We start from the raw sequence: 17955 nt of genomic DNA, 5'->3' as shown, positions 1-17955 counted from the left end.
AACATCCCTTTTTTTACCTGCCAAATTGTTAAAATTTTAGTTATTTGGGTCGGTTTCTACTTTTCCTTATATACTGTTCCACAGCTGGAAGAAAAAATTCTTAAAACAAAAAGGAAAAATTTAACATGAAAAACCTTTTGCAGCAAGGCCACGCTTAAATAAATACCCTCAAAGCAAAGGGAGAACACTGAAAACAAGGAGCCAGACTGCCCAGGGTAAATCAGACAGTGCTGAGAATGCTACAAACAAAATAAATTGACACTGGAATTTGCTGGTAATGTACTTCTCCAGCAGATTAAAGCAGGGAACTTAAAACAAACAAAAAGCAGCACTACCAACACTGTATAACTCTGACACAACGCCAGGAATGGAAGATATTCTAAGACTTTAAGTAGTTGCATGCATTATTCTCCCTGTGGGGCTTTCTGAGGTTATACATTATTTATTTGAGTTTGCAATCATGCTTAAGTGTCACTGGAAATGAAGAATCAATAACATCTGTATGTGCAGGAAGGCTGGACTGATGTCATTGCTGTCACCTTGCAGGATGCCTCTTCTAACTTTCAGTGACTTTCTGATCGTTGGCAGCCACTGTCCTTATTTATTTGTTTTCTGCTGGGTTTTTTTTTACAGAGCAAATTGTAGCAAGGACAGGAGAGGAACTGCAGGAGAAACCTGAAGCTGCCTGGCTCGCTGATAGAACAAATGTTATGGTCTCTGACAATGAGGCTTTCACTTCTTGCTCCAGAGATATTCAGATAGTAACTTCCAAAGCCAGGCTGGAATTCATATAAAGATGAATTTTCTGCCCAGTTAAATTTCTCCATTTGGCTTCCTCCATGCCTCACTAAGCTGAAAATGTTCCCATTAACTTCAGTATGACTTGGATGAATTGCTCACACAGGCCTCAAAGTGCCCACGAAAATCCCAAAATGACAGGAACTAACCTTGTATTTAAGGAGAGAATATGAGCTAAGAACTGTCATGAATGACTGCACAAAATGCGCTGTTTTGTGGTCCTGACAGCCTGTGCTGTCCTCAGACAGCTGCAGAAAACTGAGACTGTTCAATGGGGCTTCACGATATTGACAATAACACCCACGTTGCCCCTTTTGTTCTTCAGAAAAGACTGATGAAAACGGAATAAATTTTCTCCTTTTCTCATTATACCTCTGCAACAGGCATCAAGCACTTTTGGGAATCTAAATTTAGATCTACTGCAGCCAAGCTGTGCTCTCTGACTGAATTTGGCTCAGTCAGTTCTTGGTGATGTAGTGAAGGTCCCTCTAAGAACGAACACCTTGGAGAGTTCAATGTGAATTACAGTAACACATAATTAAATGTGTAATACTTACCACAGCCCGGCCCATTCAGATCCTTTCTGATTTTTAAGCAGTGATTTTTCAGCTTTACTTGCTGAAATATTCTTTTTGACTCTACAGCCTCACATGTGTGACTTGTATCAACAACTGAATATATCTGTATGAAAAACTGTAATTTCACTTACTTTGTCCTAATACAGTGCTCAAGTGGAGGAGTAAGATCATTTTCTTTATTTTCAGGGCACACCTGAGTTGTATCTGCAGAGAGATAACAGACATTGTTAGTGGCTGGGGAAATTTCTACTCATACAGAACCTCACAGAAAAGACCTCTCAGATGATTTGAGCCCCACTGCTGCCACATCCACCACTGATCACCACGCCTGAGCCAGGTTGGATGACTCACAGAGATGGTTTCAAGGAAAACCACAGATCAGAAAATGAAATACTGTGCTGCAGGGCTGTCACGAGGCTTTTATTTTGCCACTGATGTTGTAATTACTGAGTAACTTTTGTTACTCAGATGCTAAGGACAGTGGCAGTGCTACACTTGAATAGGAAACCACAAGTCCAGTTTGAACTGGATTAGGACTCTTTCACCCTGGAGAAGAAGATTGCCCCTTGACTGTTCAGCAAGCAATGCACAGACAGGAGAAGATGATGCTGTGTGGGATATCAGAGAGCCTCCCCAGGCTGTGAGCATTCCCTTGGGACCGAGAGGCAATTGCAGTGTTCGGGGAAAACAGAGAGGTCACTGTCTCAGACATGGCATCTGTCAACAGTGAAAGTAGAGCTGAGCTTCCCAGGGACAAAACATCCTGCCACCAGCTTGGATGTCAGTCTGCTCAGCTGTTTCCTGTTTTGGAGTCAAACATTTAAACTGCAGCAGACCAGGGTTTTTTTCTTTCTTTCTTCTTTTCTGTCTGTCACCCAGCCAATGGACTGTGAGCAGCGCACGTTGCCAAAGCAGGGTGTAGGATTTGGGTCTGCTTCAGTGAGACTGATGTAGACAGGATGGGAGGGGATTGTTCTGACATTCACAACTGCCAGTCTCAGATCTATCTGGCTCTCTTGTGTCACAGAAAGGACCTGGCTCTCCCTTGTGTGTTGATCTGCTGGGTACAAACGCATGCAGAGAACTCTGGATGACTGCAAGGGCTGGAGTAGAGGGAAATGGACAATATTTAAAAGTACATCAAGTACTGGTGTTTTTCCTCTAGATCCTCAGGAACTTAAGAGACACACAGGAATCTTTTAAGTTTAAATGAACCTTTTTTTGTCATAATATTGAAGAGTTTGTAACACAAAATTTCAGAATAATAGAAGTTGGAACCTCTAAGATCATCAAGTCCAAGCATCAACCCAGCAGCACCACCACGTTCACCACGTAACCCATGACTCCAAGTGTGGAAATACTGTAACACTCAAGTGCCACATGTACACGTTTTTTGAAAACTTCCAGGGCTGGTGACTCCACCACTTCCCTGGGCAGCCTATTCCAAGGCCTGACAACCCCTCCTGTGAAGAAATTTTTCTCTAAACCTCTCCTGGTGCAACTTAGGCCACTGTCCTGACCACAGCGCTGGTAAGAGGACAGGCACAACGGCGTGACTGCCCTTCCATTGCCAACTTGGATGAATTTTGTCATTTTTAGACTTGAATTCTTCCAACAAAAGGTTTGAATGGAACGCTTCCATAACAAAGAAATACGAAAAAAAGTATCATAAAGGTGTATCTTACAGTAACAGGCAAGGAATATGTATATTGAACTTCTAGGTAGTGAGAAACTGAGCACCAGCACTGTTACAGCTCTTCTCTGCCTATCCAGAATTTCTAATAAATGCAAAGATTTATTATTATTTTCCTCTCTTTATGATGGTATGTTGATGTCATTAACCTGCTTTTATGAAGGAACTTTATATTTCTTGTCTCCATTTTGGGAAATGGTTAAGTATGAAAAGCAGGGCAAATTCTCAATATGAAGTAGCAATTGCTGCTACTCCCAAAATATAATTCTACTCTTCTGTCTTTTTTGCCTTTCTTGCCCAGCACAATTTCTTCACTATTTCCTGAAATGTGACCTTGATGGTAATTTTACCTAATTATAAGCAGGATTCCCATTTCAAGGAATTCACCTTCTTGCTCAGGTAAAGCAACCAGCTTTGCTAATCAGCAGCAGGGAGACGTGGCTGGGGCAGTGCCCAGCTCCTCGTGCTGCATCTCCAGGTAATGCTGCCTAAACATCACCCCTGCCTGGGATTTCCACAAGGAAAATACCAGCAATATTCAGCATTCTGGTATTTCCATCTGCTCCTGTGCTCTGGGTTTAGATGTTTGACCAGTGTTACCTTCTGGATGTAAAATAATTAGAGTTTTCTCCAGACCTACCAAGGGATTACTGCACAGCCAGAGCCAGGACAGCGTTTTTGTGGAATGATGAAAATATTTGCATTTTTACTGCCTTTTGCAGAATTTCACAGATAACAAAGGATTTACTGGGACAAACCCTGGAAGGGGCTATGGCCACAACAAAGAGATATCTACAACTCCATGCACGTTTAGGCTTTGGAGAGAAACACACAGGAATGCCATGGCAGGCTGGACAGCAAAGGGAAAAATTTATACGTGCTCTGGGGAATTTCTCATCCAGGGATCTTACAGGGCTTGGCAGCTCTAGATTTTGGAAACATTCCTGGTGATGGAAAGACAGATTAGGATACCTGTTTTGGACCAGATGTTATGTGGTAGAACACAACAGAAAAAATGTGCCTCTAGTCCTGTGCTGAGCTTCATCACCCGTGTCAATTTTATCTGGGATGTGGGAACCAGCTGGCAACCAAAGTCCTGGGAAAACTGATCATTTTTTGAGCATGTGACCCCTACAGCAGAATGACAGGGGCTTTCTTTAAAGTAAGAGGATAAATAACAGGCAGAAAGATGACTGAACTCACTACCACATCTCGTGAGGTTCTCAAGCCCCCAGCACTCCCAGCACATGAACAGCTTTGCCCCAGGGACTCAGGCAGAACATACAACACCCGTCCTGCCCAAAAACCTGGATGTCGGTGCAAATAAGGAATAGAGACAACTTATTTCTAAAGAGCAGACTACAATAGAGCGGCTCCTTAAGATTGAGAAGGAATGTGGTTATCAAAGAATCACAGATGAGATTGTATAAAAATACCAAAGGAAAGAAAACAAAAGGTAGGTAGGGTATTATTAGCAAACAGGGATTTAGTGGTGGAGAACATACTGAAGTAGGTGCTTTCTAAGGATCAGAATACTCATCCAAATGCCCTCCAGTTGGAGAAATACGTAGTTACTGTAAAAGCAGCTGTGTAATTTGGCATGGTTCCCTGAAAGGAGTGTAACAAGCTGGAAGACCTTTTGCAGGCTTGTGCTTCCAGGCAGGTAAGAGACAAAACTCTTTTAGCAGATTACTGGCATCTTCTTGCCTTGGAGGCAAGGATTTTCATGTTTCCTCATCCTGTGTGCTCATTTTCCTACAGGCATTTAGGGTGAGGAATGGGAGGCCTGCACTTTCTGCCTGTAGAAACGATGTGAGATGATGTGAAGGAGAATGGGAGTAGTAAAATACATTTTATGGTCCTGGGAGTATGAGTAAGGCAGAGATCACAACCTGTTCCTTGGGAATCAGTGCCACTGAAACATTTGCCAGTGTGTATAAAGTGACACACAATCACTTTTAACCCTTTCAAGAGCTTATCCTCAAAACCTCCTTGCGAAATATAATTAATCACCACAACCAATTACGCAAATTAGGGAAATTAACATTCACTGCCTGCAACCATCACTTTTTCTATTATTGGATCCTTCTTTCTGCCCCCATCCCGAGGTGAAATGCAGAGTCAGGGAGCTGCACATACCCACTGTCAACCGTATCTCTTCATCCTGGTTGGCCAAGCCATCGTAGTAATAGAGATCAAACCTCCGTCCCGTTTTCCAGTCACTGAGCAAATCCTTTTCCAAACAAAACAGCACACTGAAGTGGCTTTCACTGCAAACCAGCCAAATTGGGAACTTGGGGGTCTTCAAGTAACAACCAACCTAGAAGAAAAATAGAAAATATTAGGGTATCATAGGGGTTGGGGAGAGAAAAATTCATTGTGGAAAACATAGAATTTGTAAGATCATTTGTTTATTGTAGTCTACAAACACTAATGAAGGCTCATTATAGACTGTTGATGAAGCAGACCAGAATAGCTCTGGTAAATCAGGGAGCAAATAAAGCAAGTATTAGGCCTTGAGTTATGGCAGGTAATGAAATCCAGCTGTCGTGCTCTTACAGCTGTAAGATCAGATCCCAGATGAGCTGAACCAAAAGAAGCCTGTCCTCTGCAACAGCTGTAAAACCACAGTAATTTTAGGTCAGGAATAGGACACTGGATCAATGGGAGGCTGTGCTGTCATTCAACAATAACTGGAAACCAGGTGAGAGACTTACAGGATCTCAGGTGCCATGAGACATCCCTGCCTGGGCAACTCAAATGAGCCCAAAATCTCTTCCTGGATAAAAAATGTAACACATTCCCTTCACTTTATCATCTTCTAGTTCACAGTCCAAACATGTATTTTAAGCTATAGAAGAATGCAATACAGAATTTGTTTTGCTTCGTTATTCTTAAAAATGAAATAGGCTCAGGTGAAAAAAAAACTTTAACAAAAGCCTTTTCTAAACCTTTGTCCTTCTTTTGAAAGTGTATCTATAAATAACCTGAATATTCTGTAAGAAAGTGCATAAAAACAACTTCCATAGTCATTCATAGATGTTTTAAACTAGAATACTCCAGAGATTTAATCTATAAGGGATGGAGGAAGGGGGTACCAACAGCACTGCAGCTGGGCTTCATACCTTGGAGAAATTGCTTAGGGAAACTGAAATCTGAAATTAAACATTTTGCTTTCAGCCATTTTGCTCTCAGGACTTTTTTCACGGAAAAACCCCTCGTGGAAAGTGAGTGACTTTTAACAGAAAAATTCTTACACATGATTTCTAGATAGACATTTGTGCATGCAGGTCCTACAGTGCAGCCCTCAGGTCTTCACCATGGGCACAGGGGCAAATGGCAAATGCCAGAAGGAAGAAGCCAACATTAATTCTGTTGCAATCAAAACTCTAACCAGCACCCTAAGTGATAAGGAGTTCACCCTAAGCGATAAGGAGTTTGTGTTTTCATCCTGATTGAGGTTTAGACTTTATATCTAAAGTGTTATGAGTGTAAATTCAGCTGCCTTCCCCAATGAGAATTTCTTCTGATGTTAGATAACAAGTCTCCAGCTAATTAAGTAACTGTTCCCTGACTCATTACTTTGCTAATATCTATTTAAAACAGCCTTTTATACAACAGTTTTGCTTTTTAAGTAAATTCTTGGCTCAGAAGTAAAGAATTTTTTTTACAAGCTTCCAATAATACTCATAAGAGGAGTTATCAAAAAAGAAAATACAGAGTTTCAACAAAAGATGGCAAATTAGAGGGACACAGATGAAAAGATTCAGTCTCACAAACATGCATATTTTAATATGCAGATAAGTCAAAGCCAAAAAGAACAGCCAGTCTCCTCCTAAAAATGTGTTCTTCCTACATTTGTCTGCAAAAGCAACTTCCCAGCTTCATCAAACAGCATTTGACAAAGATTAGAGAGATACAGAACTTTCAAAGCCACGTCCACTCCAGCTCTCTCACATGAACCATCCCCCCCCCCGAAGCCAGGACAAACTGTTCAGATGATTGAGGGCTGTAGGAACATTCTCCAAAAATGTGTAGTTTTCAATTACAATCTTTGCAGAAAGCAGCGAGGGCATGAACTCTGAGACAACAAGGAGAGTCTAAAAATATTGTAGCTCAAATCCTCCTCTCCCTAGGAAGGGAGAAGTCTCTGTTTTGGTTACATCAATTTAACCAGCTGAGGATTAGCTGCTGCCTTTGACATCGAGATGCAAAACATATTTTGTAGAAAATACAACATGGAACCGTGCTGCTGACAAAGTAAGGACCATCCTCACTGCAAGGATTCCTTTGGCTGCTTCTTCAAGCATCAGCTGTTGAGTGGAGTAGAGTCACTGAGTCATTTAGGCTGGAAAAGACCTCCAGGACCATTGAGTCCAACCTCTGACTGAGCACCACCTTGACAACCAGAGCACTGAGTGCCACATCCAGTGGTTTCTTGAATATTCCCAGGAATGGGGACTCCACCACCTCCCTGGGCAGCCCACTCCAACATCTGACCACATTTTCAGTGAAGAAATTCTTGCTGATGTCCGACCTGAACCTCCCCTGGTGCAGCTTGAGGCCGTTTCCTCTTGTCCTGCCCCTTGTTGCCAGGGAGAAGAAGCCGACCCTCACCTCACTACACCCTCCTGTCAGAGAGTTCTAGAGAGCAGTAAGGTCATCCCCGAGCCTCCTTTTCTCCAGGCTAAACACCCCCAGCTCCCTCAGCAGCTCTCACAGGACTCACTCTCCAGACTCTTCCCCACACACAGAATTATGCCCTATTTTACTGGTGAGGCCTGAGTGCTTCCTCAGCCGCCTGACCAGCCTCGCTGGTGGTAGTGATCCTGGAATAAAACCTGGAATCAAACCTGGAATAAAACCTGGAAGCAGGACAAAAACAGGCAGGAACACCCAGTGTCTTGACTCCTCAGCAAACTGCTCAAACTCAGCAGTGTCTGTGTGATCCAGCAAGAACCTGACAGAGATCGGGGCTGACAGAGACCCCTTATTTGCAGTGTGTTCCCTACGACTGTAAGGCTGAATTCCAAAGGCAAATCAGGGATATGTGACTTGCATCCTTTTTATTAAATACTATTTTTGATAAGGGCTCAATGGCTGTATTTTTATCACTATGCAAGTATTGGTTTTCAAGCAGGCTCATTAATCACCTTCAGGTGGAAGGAGAGTAAGGGGGGAATGAATGAGGTGTCCTTTTGTGCTGCATGTTTCCAGTTCCTATGGAGACTTCCCTAACCCTGATCCTCTCCCTTACAAAGCCCTCAAGAATGCTCATAAGTTTCAGGGACACCATTCTGATCTTTGGGAAACATCAAGTTTTCAAAAGCAAGCCCCTTCAAAGGGCTCATTCCCCATCTGACCTCTGACTTTGGCGTGTATTCACACGATGGTGAAACTCAACCTACAGACAAATATTTATTGCTGGAAAATTATTCCAATAGATCTGCCAGAGTGAGTGGATGGTACCTCATTATTTGGCTTTAATTTGTCCCTTGAACAAGGCCATCTTCTGCCATGTGCATTCCAAAAGGAACAAGAGAATGTGGGATCAAAACCAAGCAGGATAACTGGATGTGGCCAATCTGATGGCATTTTTCTCCAGGAGTTTTATCACTTCATGTAATTTCACCTCCTTGCTTGTGGGATTTTCCTATTCATTTTTGAGTTATCAATCATTCCTTGCTTTATGTATCTTTCCTTGAATACAGCTGCTAGAGATGTTTATTTGAGAAGTAATCACAGTGTGTAATGGTTCCATGAAGGGCTGGGTTCTGTCAAACTGAGGAATTTCTGGTAGTACTGAATCCAGTAGGATTGACAGACAAAAGGATAATTACACAAAGCTTTCAGAGTTACAGGCAGCAGCCTATTGTTTGTCCTGTCAGTGTTTTTATTCCCCACAGCTGCAATGACCTTTACTGAATGAATATTAAACAGTGTTCCAGGGGTGTTAAGAGTGAAGTGTCAGTGGTGTAAAAACCTCTTCAACAGCCCTTGGAGGAGCAGGAACCCCGTTGACCCAGGTCACCCATTCCACCAGCCCCACTGAAACACCAGGTCAGCCCCATCACTACTGTATTTGCAAATAATTAGGGGACACTGTGAGGGTAAAGTTATTGCCATTGCTGAGTATTTGATCTCAATCAGCTTTAGAAAAATAAAACTAAGGCTTATGAGATCTGCCATTCAGAGTATGCACTATGCCAGGTGAGACAGAAATTGAGGAGGTTTTAGCCATATATTTATAAAATAATAGCAAACACTACTGCTACACTGGAGCCCTTGGTAACTTCTCTGCAGCTTTGGATCCCTTTTTTTTTTTTAATAGAAAAGGAAATCTTTCTGATCATGAATTGGGAGGGGGGCGGGGAAAGGACATGACTGAAGAAGAACAGAAAGAGATGTGTTAAATCCTAGGACTCCCAAAGAAGAGACTCCTGGAAAGCACTGACTTCTGATTAAAGCTCCCTTATGCTGCCATGGTGTAAAAAGCAGCAGATGTGGCACGGAAAACAGACCTCAGGGTGCCAGGCAGCTTCAAGAGCTTTTCTTTATCCCTGTCCCACTCTGCTGCTCTTCTGGAATGTCCCACCAAGTGAAGAAATTTTGAGGGAGATTCAGACCCTCACTCAGATGTCAGCATTTTGCCATTCCCTCAGAGTTTATAGCCCACTTCAGGGAGTTATATCCCTGCAATGACGAGGACAGGGCAGGATTCATCCCACTGACCTCTTCTGTATTTATTTCTAGGCCCTCTAATACAGGTTGGCCTTTAGGCTTTGGCTATAAAATCAAATAAGGAAGAGATGGGTATTGTCAGAAATTTAGACCCCTCCCATTCACTAGTGATGCAGGGAATTGGCTGGACTCTTACCTGAAGGATTTTCAGCCTAAAAAGCACCTAAAGTGAGATGGGATAAGTCCAGATCCAAATGCAGGTGTTTATAATCCAGAGAGACAGGTGGGCAGTATCTGACATCATTTTCTGCTTTATCTGTTTGCAAAGCACGCAGAGCTCTTCTAAACATGTGGGCTTTGTTATTCCTATGGTCTTAAAACAAAAACTCTGCCATTCTGTTTCATTTGGAAGGATGTTGACAGGGAAGCAATGCCAATACCCCAACAACAGTGAGTGGCCCCTGGGAAAAATAACTGGCCATAACTCAGAGGACAACAGGACTTCATTAAAGAAAATTTCAGTTCCAGGCTAGAAAGGGGGATGTAAAAACAAGGAATGAAGAACAGACTTTCTCAAAGGCCAATGCTTTGTCAGCCTTGTTTCAGTCACATTTGAATATACTTCGTGTTTTTGCCCGCAGTGATGCTCACAAAAGTCTTACATAAATAGCAGCTTCCTTTGCTGTATCTACAGGGCACAATATTTACCCCCCATTCCCAAAAAATAAATGGAAAATTGAAGCCAACCATCAGTTTCCAGTTTGCCCTTGCATGTTTTTGTGGCTGGTTTCTCAAAAGAGGTTGTCAAATCCTTCTTTCTCAACTTTCCCCTCCACAACCCCACCAATGGCCTGGCTTGAATCCAGCCCATCTGATGGGGACAAGAGATTGTTTGGGAGACACATTTCCCTGGGAAGATGGCTATAGGAGGGACACTCCACAGGGCAAAAAAAAAAAAAACCAGGTGAGGTGCCAGGAGACAGAGCATGTGTGCTGAATTTCATAATTCAAGCAGGCCTTGTCAGAGCACAGAGTGGTTTCTTCAAAAGGACCAAAGATAATATTTCCCATCTGTGGAATTTTAATGAATAAATTCTGTTTATTTCTGTTACTTTACTCTTTCATTTTGAAAAGAGACAGGGAAAATGTGCGTAGCTTCTTTGTCAATGCCCTCTCTGTTTTCAGAGAAGCAAAAACTAAAAAGCACCAGTCCCTTGAAGTGCTGGGCAGGGATTGGGACACTGTCAGGAGTCAGAGTAGGGTGAATTTGGGAGGTCAGACAACAGGAGGTTTAACTGCCAGGACAGCTTAAAGTAGGAGAGAATTGGTGAAAACAAAGACAAATCAGAGAGAAGGTTCAAAAGAGACAAATAACCTTGAATATTTCCATTATTTCACATACAACAGCACACACCTAAAGTGGTTTCAAAAAACATTTCTGCAGGATGGTGAAATTCATCAGCCAGCACCACACTGCCTTTAAAATGAAAGATTTAGACCTGTACTCATCCCAGTTCAGCCAGGAGCTTACTGGCAGATTTACTGGGATAAGCACTTTGACTTTTATTCACCTGTTACCCCTCTCTGCGAAGTGGAAATGCCCCTCTTGCAAAGCACAGACCTGCTAACAGGAAATGGCATATAAATGCTATACATTACTGTTATTATTATCATTATTCAAGTTAATTGTGGTGTTTATTAATTGGTTATTAATATTATTAAAGAATTAGCAAGTTATTAATAATAATGATAATAACAGCATCTGTTAAATTTATTACCTGAGAATGCAGATTATTTTTCCCCTTTTCACTGTTATTAAATGACCTGGCATAAACACGAGGAGCCTCTGTTTCCATCCCTTTCTACTTTTAATGTCACAAGACATTTTGAAAGAAAGAATTTCATCATTCTAAATCTTTTCACCTGCAATTTTAATGTGGCATTTAGGCCAAAGGCTCTGACCCAAATGCAGGGATTTTCTCATCCAGGAGTGCTAAAATTGGTCCTGCCCACTCCTGTGTCTCATCCCCTTCTCTGAGGTCTTGTCCCTGCTGAGAAACCACTCAGCTTCCCTGAGACTGAACTGCTGCATCCTGCAGGTCAGCAGACAGAGGAAACCCCCACCAATTTCATGTGGAAATGTTTCTATTGCATGAAGTGCTCTAAATAAATCCCAGGAAACCTAAAATCTTGATTTGGACTTCTAAATTAAATGTGTAAGATCACACGGAATTGATATTGCTTAAATATGGGCTTAGCACAAAGAAAAGAAACCCAAAGATGTGTAACTTGCCGACTGAAAAGTAGCAGAATTGGATTTTTAGCGTTTTTTTTCCCATTACAATACGGACTCTCACTGTGAAACTAAACATTTGCACATGAAACAGATGGAATGGATCCATCTGTCATTGTGAAACAATTTGCAGCAAGTAATTACACTGCAAAAACTCCACGGAGCTCGGTGATATGTCAGGACTGAGAGTGATGGTTAAACATTAACAACTCCAGACAAATTACTTGGGGCACACGTTTTTCTCATCAGCAAAGACAACACACGATCCACTGGAAGAGATGAATGGGTGGGGAACAGAGGGATTCTCCAGGCAGTCGCTGGAGAAGAAGGAAGGATCATTTTGTTTTGATTTGCCACTGCTGGAGTTTGACAGGAGGATTAATTCACGTGCCCTCACAGTATCTGCAACTCAGCAGCCATGCCAAGGGAACCGTGGATTACACACAGAATGCTCCACATGTCAGAAAAATGAGATAAAATGGTAGAGAAGTCTTCCTCCATGTGCATTTGGTGCATCTGGCCTGGAATCTTGAATAGCCCATCCTAAATGTGTCGGTCAGTTGGAACAAGTCTAGAGCAGGGCAGTAAAAACAAGCTTTGGACAGGATGTGCTGATGAAAAAGGGAGGAACTGTTACATCAGCTGCAAATGCCCAGCGGATGGGGATGAATTGTTTAGGGGGCAGGTTGGATTAGGAGTAAAATTATAATCAGAGGAAACTAAGTAAATGAAGAGTCTGATTTATTAATAGTATTTCCAAACACAGGCTGTGTAGTAGATATTAGAATCTCCACATTCACAAGGACCTGCAAATCTTTATTTGCATTTATTCATGTTTTAGAGTAGAGATGGGTGAGTAAAACTGTAAGATGACAGTTATATGCACTAAAATCAATGAGAAAATGACCATCTGAGCAAAAAGGGACTTAATACATACAGATTTTTAAAAGAAACCCTGCTATATAACAGGACACAAAAATATCCTGAGTTTTCCCTTGAGAGATTGGCTGGATATGACCTAAAGGGAGTTTTCTGACTCCAGTGTCTGTGATTCACCATATAGCACGCTCAGGATTTTCTTACTGCTGGAAACAAAAAATAAACCCAACCAAAAATGACAGTCCTTTTCCATGGCTGGTTTCAGTTACCAGCCTCAGAGCCACACTGTAATTGGATGCTGAGAGGAATGAAAGAGTCACTTTGAAAGACAAATTCTATTCTCGGTTCCACTGCTGCAAACTGCCACTGACATTTCTTTTTCCTGAACTGCTCTAAATTTTGTACCAGGAAGCAGAATCTGGCTCCTCACACTGGCTCCTCACGCTGAAGCCACAGTGAAGACTCCCCAGTTTGGGGCCAAAGTCCACCAGAATCGGACTTTTGTCCCAGTCCTAAGCAGACATTGCCTCTGAAATGAAATGCAGAGAACACCCAGATGTTCTTAATAAAAACCAGGACAATTTGCAGCAGATGCCCAACTAGGGTAGACTCTTTAAAAAAAGGAAACTACGTCTGCTGGAGTTTCTGTAACTGATTAAGTCACTGGCCTGGAAAAACAGATCCCGGCTCATGAGTCCAGCTCCCATGCAAGAGCACAGCAGTAGAAACAGATCCCCTCTACCACATAATTTGCAGAATAAGTGGAAAATGGTGTCTGAATCTCTGGGCAACATTTTATTTTTAGAGGGCAGGTGGGTAAGAAATAGCTCTTACCTGCCCTGACCTCGTTTACCATTTTGCTACTCCCGAGTCATTTTCCTCACTAGAGAATGGAACAAATTCTGGAGTGGTGCATAACCATTTTTTGAGGGTTTACATTGTTTATAGAAAAGAAAAAGCAGCGTGAACCAGACACAGAAGCTTATTTATTTATAGTCCATTCTATTCTGAATTAATCTGATTAGGGTACACTGATAAACTGTCCTGACTGAATTCAAGCCTTTTGTAATCTGGTGAATAATGTAAATGATTGTGTTAATTAAAAATAACAAAAGTTATAATTTGCCAGTAGCAGAAGAATGTAGCTGACTTCAACCTTATGGGAAGGAGTTAAAATCAAGCTTTGTTTTCAGTCTCACATTTAGATCAGATCAGTACAAACAAATCCTTTGGTAATCACTTCCAAACTTTTACAGAGGTGATGATGCTGCAAATGCAGGTGGGACTGCTACAAGTATCTAATCTAGCATCTCATAAAAGCAAGAGAATTTCAAATAATATTCTTGCATCAAACACAAAATTGGCTGTTTAGAACAGAACAGGTCTTTAGGGAACATGTCCATCCTGACATCCTCCATCTCCTCTTGATGGAGAACTAGTGAAATGCTCACACAAGTTTTTCCCGAGGAAAACTAACAGCTGTCACTCCTTTGAAAGTTTTAATCTATCTCTTCATTTTCATAATGACTACAATTGAAATACAACTACCAAAAGCAATTAAAGGAAACAATCCCATTGCATTAACAGCTATTTGAATTGTCTGTAATTTTTTTTTTACTGGTAATAGAATCACCACTACAGCACAGAAGAGATAAACTGAACCAAGGCAGTAATTTCTCTGCTGCTTTACTCACTCCAAGCTGATTTTAAAAGTAATTGTTTTCTTTTTAATTAAACCAGGGGAATGGAAAACATACCTGACAGACATCATAGTGCTCAAAGAGGGACAGCAAACCGATATCACTGCGACTCGTGATGCCTTTCAGAATGGTGATGTTGCCATTCCCAGAGTCCAGCTCTATCACGTTGTTGAAAACATTGGACACAGCTTTGCCAGTCAAAAGCAAGTTCACCAATTCCTGTTTGGGACAGGTTAAAAAAACAAAAACAAAAACAAAACAAAAACCAAACAGTAGTTGAACATCAGCACAAGACTGATTCAGGATTGATAGAGTTACACATCTACATGACCCCTAACTTATGTGGTTGCTTTAGGTTTATGGTTAGGATCAGGACTGCTTATAAAAAGATTCCAGACATTTTGGTCAAAGTCGTCCGAAGTAAAATGAGGAAATCAGAAAATCAGGGAGTATCCTGAGTTGGGAGGGACCCGCAAGGATCATCCAGTCCCACTCCTGGCCCTACAAAGGACACCCCAATGATCCCACCCTGTCCTTCAAAGCGGTGTCCAAACACTCCTGGAGCTCTGGCAGCCCTGGGGCTGTGCCCGTTCCCTGGGGAGCCTGGGCAGTGCCCCAGCACCCGCTGGGGAAAAAAACCTTTGCCAGCTGTGTGCTGGACTTTTTGTCCAGAAGGATGCTGTGAGAGACAGTACTGAAAGCTTTGCTGAAGCCCAAATATTGAAGGAGTTTTCAATTTTCATCCTTCCAGAGGCAAACGGCTGATAATCAATTTACTCTCACATCCAACTCTCAAACACCTCATATAAGTCTTGGGTTTGGGGTTTTTTTTTAATGAAAACATTTTGGTTTCCCTTCTTCTCTACAATGAAAAGTATGGCATGAATGATAAAAACTCAAAGCCTGTACAGTACTGTATGACATCTCTGTATGTGCTTAGTGATGTATTTTGTATGTTGGACATGATTTGTTAAATTATCACTATTTCTGCATGAACTAAAGTCTCATTCAGTAAGACATTTACCCATATGGATCCAGATCACTAAGATACTGATTCTTAGAGATGATTGTTGATTATTTCCTCTCCAATGGAAGCAGGGTGTGTTAGAGGCTAAACACACGTGACGGGGGGGCATGTGCACATGTGAGCATGCCTGAAGTTCAAGAACAGAGATATGGGGTATTTTTCTTAGCTAACATCCCACCAGGGCCAGCTGGGGTGCAACAGCATGAACCAGAGCTAAGAGCAGGCTGTGCTGCAGCAGTGAACAGCTCACTATTAATAAATAACATATGGTTAGAAACAGGAGGGGAAATAACAAAGAGAAAAGTTTCCAGAAAAAATACTGTGAATTACCATACCCAAAGACATGAATAACTCTGGTATGGCCAGTTCGGAATTGGTCTTAAAAATACTGCACACAATTAGAGCTCTGCGTTTCTCCTGAAGGATTCCCCAGAGTTTATAGGTTCTTACAGATGTTTTTAGTATTTCTAATCCACCAGGGGTGTTCCACCACCTTCCTGAGGAACCATTGTGTGGTCACAGTACAAAAGTCCTCTAGCAACAAGAGAAGAACATGAAGCCTGTCTTTGGCAGCCAGAAGGGCAATAGATAGAATCATGGAATCACTGAGGAGCTGTAGTATCAGACATGGAACCTCAGGCACCTTTCTGAAAGGGCAGGGAGGGAACACAGCGATATCTCAGCACTAAAATCAACCAAGGAGTCCAAAAGAGGCAGATCAGAGGAGTCTGAGGACATGGACACACAGGTAGAGGAACATGCAGGCCAGAAAACCAGCCTGAAAAGCAGAACCTCTGAAAGCAAAGACAACAATGTGCCAAAACATGAGGAAAAAGAATAAAGGATGAAGGAGCTTGACGTTATGGGGATAAGGGAAAACACAAAAGGAAATTGGTGGAGATTTTATAGCAGCCTTCCCATACCTAAAGGGGCTCCAAAAGAGCTGGAGAGGGACATTTCACAAGTGGATGGAGTGACAGGACAAGGGGAAATGGCCTTCAGCTGAAGGAGTGGAGGTTTAGATGGGATATTAGGAAGAAATTCTTTACTGTGAGGATGGTGAGGCCCTGGCACAGGTTGCCCTGAGAGGATGTGGACTCCCCATCCCTGGAGATGTTCAAGAACAGGCTGGATAGGGCTTGGAGCAGCCTGAACTAGGGGAAGGTTTGGAACAAGATGAACTTTAAGGTCCCTTCCAACTTAAACCATCCTGTGATTCCTTGACTCTGGGACTTAAAAATAAGAAATGCCATCTCATCCCAGACGTCAGTTCACAGAAGAGGCACAGGACAGCCCAAAACTGTACCTCTGACTCACCTGAGTGCAGTAGCCATGGCTGCCAATCAGGCGGTTTGTGAGCACATCGAAGTCATTGCGCACCCTGAAGAGGAAAGTACAATTCTATTTAAATACAATTAAATTTAAATGCAATTGCTTCTTTTCGTTAGGCACAACATCTCTAAATCTTACAGAAAAACAAAACCAAACTGTTTCCCAACCATAAATACAGCTCTGTATTTTCTGAGTCCTTTCAAGGTGATTTTTTACACGGCAAAAAAACATTAATATATCAACTAAACCTGTGGGAAGCAAAAGTTTGGTAGAGCTAGGCTTGAATGAAACAGCTGTAGAGGAGAAAAGAAGTCACTGTCATCACTAGGTAGAATTTTAGAAGTTAGAATTACTGCACTATTTAGGTGACAGAATCACAGAATGGTTGAGGTTGGAAGGGACCTCTGGAGATCCCTTTGTCCACCCCACCTCTGGTACCTGCAGCCAGTTCCCCAGGTCCACATCTGGATGGTTTCTGAATATCTCTAAAGAGACAGACTCCAAAATGTACCTGGGCAACATATTCCAGTAGTCAGATAAGATTTTCCATTTGCTATTCCTTGTAATATATCCATACCATCTATACACCACATTGGCCATGAAAAGAAGAAAAGAAAAAAGCCCTCCAGGTGTCCACATTTATAGTGGTGCTGTGTGACCCCCAATGATATGTTGTGACACCAAAGAGAAAAGTCTGAAACTGCAGTACCCATAATTATGGAGTAATGTCTCCCCAAACTAAGTTCACTCTCTCCTAACTCGTGGAATTATTGAATTAGGGATTGGTTGACGGCCTAAACGATAAAGGTTGTAACTGTGGTCGTTTTTTATCCTGCAGATATAATGGAATTGCAAACACTACTTTGTACATCAATAAATGTTTAATCTAGCTTTGAGGAAAAGCAATGCACTATATTCTGGGAGAGTTATGGCAATAAAATCCACAGATTAATTCTGCAGGTCATAAGGAAGTT

At 41.9% G+C, this 17955-nt stretch overlaps 1 protein-coding gene across 5 annotated transcripts in view; it reads right to left on the bottom strand.

Annotated features, from left to right (window-relative positions):
* Positions 1 to 17955, bottom strand: part of MINDY4 (MINDY lysine 48 deubiquitinase 4) — a 65120-nt gene that overhangs the window by 4397 nt on the left and 42768 nt on the right. For all 5 annotated transcript variants that reach the window (XM_042043517.1, XM_042043521.1, XM_042043518.1 and 2 more), the window contains 4 exons: positions 16967 to 17030; positions 14680 to 14841; positions 5209 to 5389; positions 1508 to 1580 (listed from right to left, as the gene is read on the bottom strand). In XM_042043517.1, the coding sequence (XP_041899451.1) occupies positions 1508 to 1580; positions 5209 to 5389; positions 14680 to 14841; positions 16967 to 17030 (480 nt within the window). The remainder of the gene's footprint in view (positions 1 to 1507; positions 1581 to 5208; positions 5390 to 14679; positions 14842 to 16966; positions 17031 to 17955) is intronic.

Source organism: Corvus kubaryi, unplaced genomic scaffold (genome assembly GCF_017639235.1).
Source record: "Corvus kubaryi isolate FWS band 111438036 unplaced genomic scaffold, C.kubaryi_AGA036_p1.0 37398, whole genome shotgun sequence".
Lineage (NCBI taxonomy): Eukaryota > Metazoa > Chordata > Aves > Passeriformes > Corvidae > Corvus > Corvus kubaryi.
Note: the sequence above shows the minus strand (reverse complement) of the source record. Positions and strands in the feature narration are given on the sequence as shown.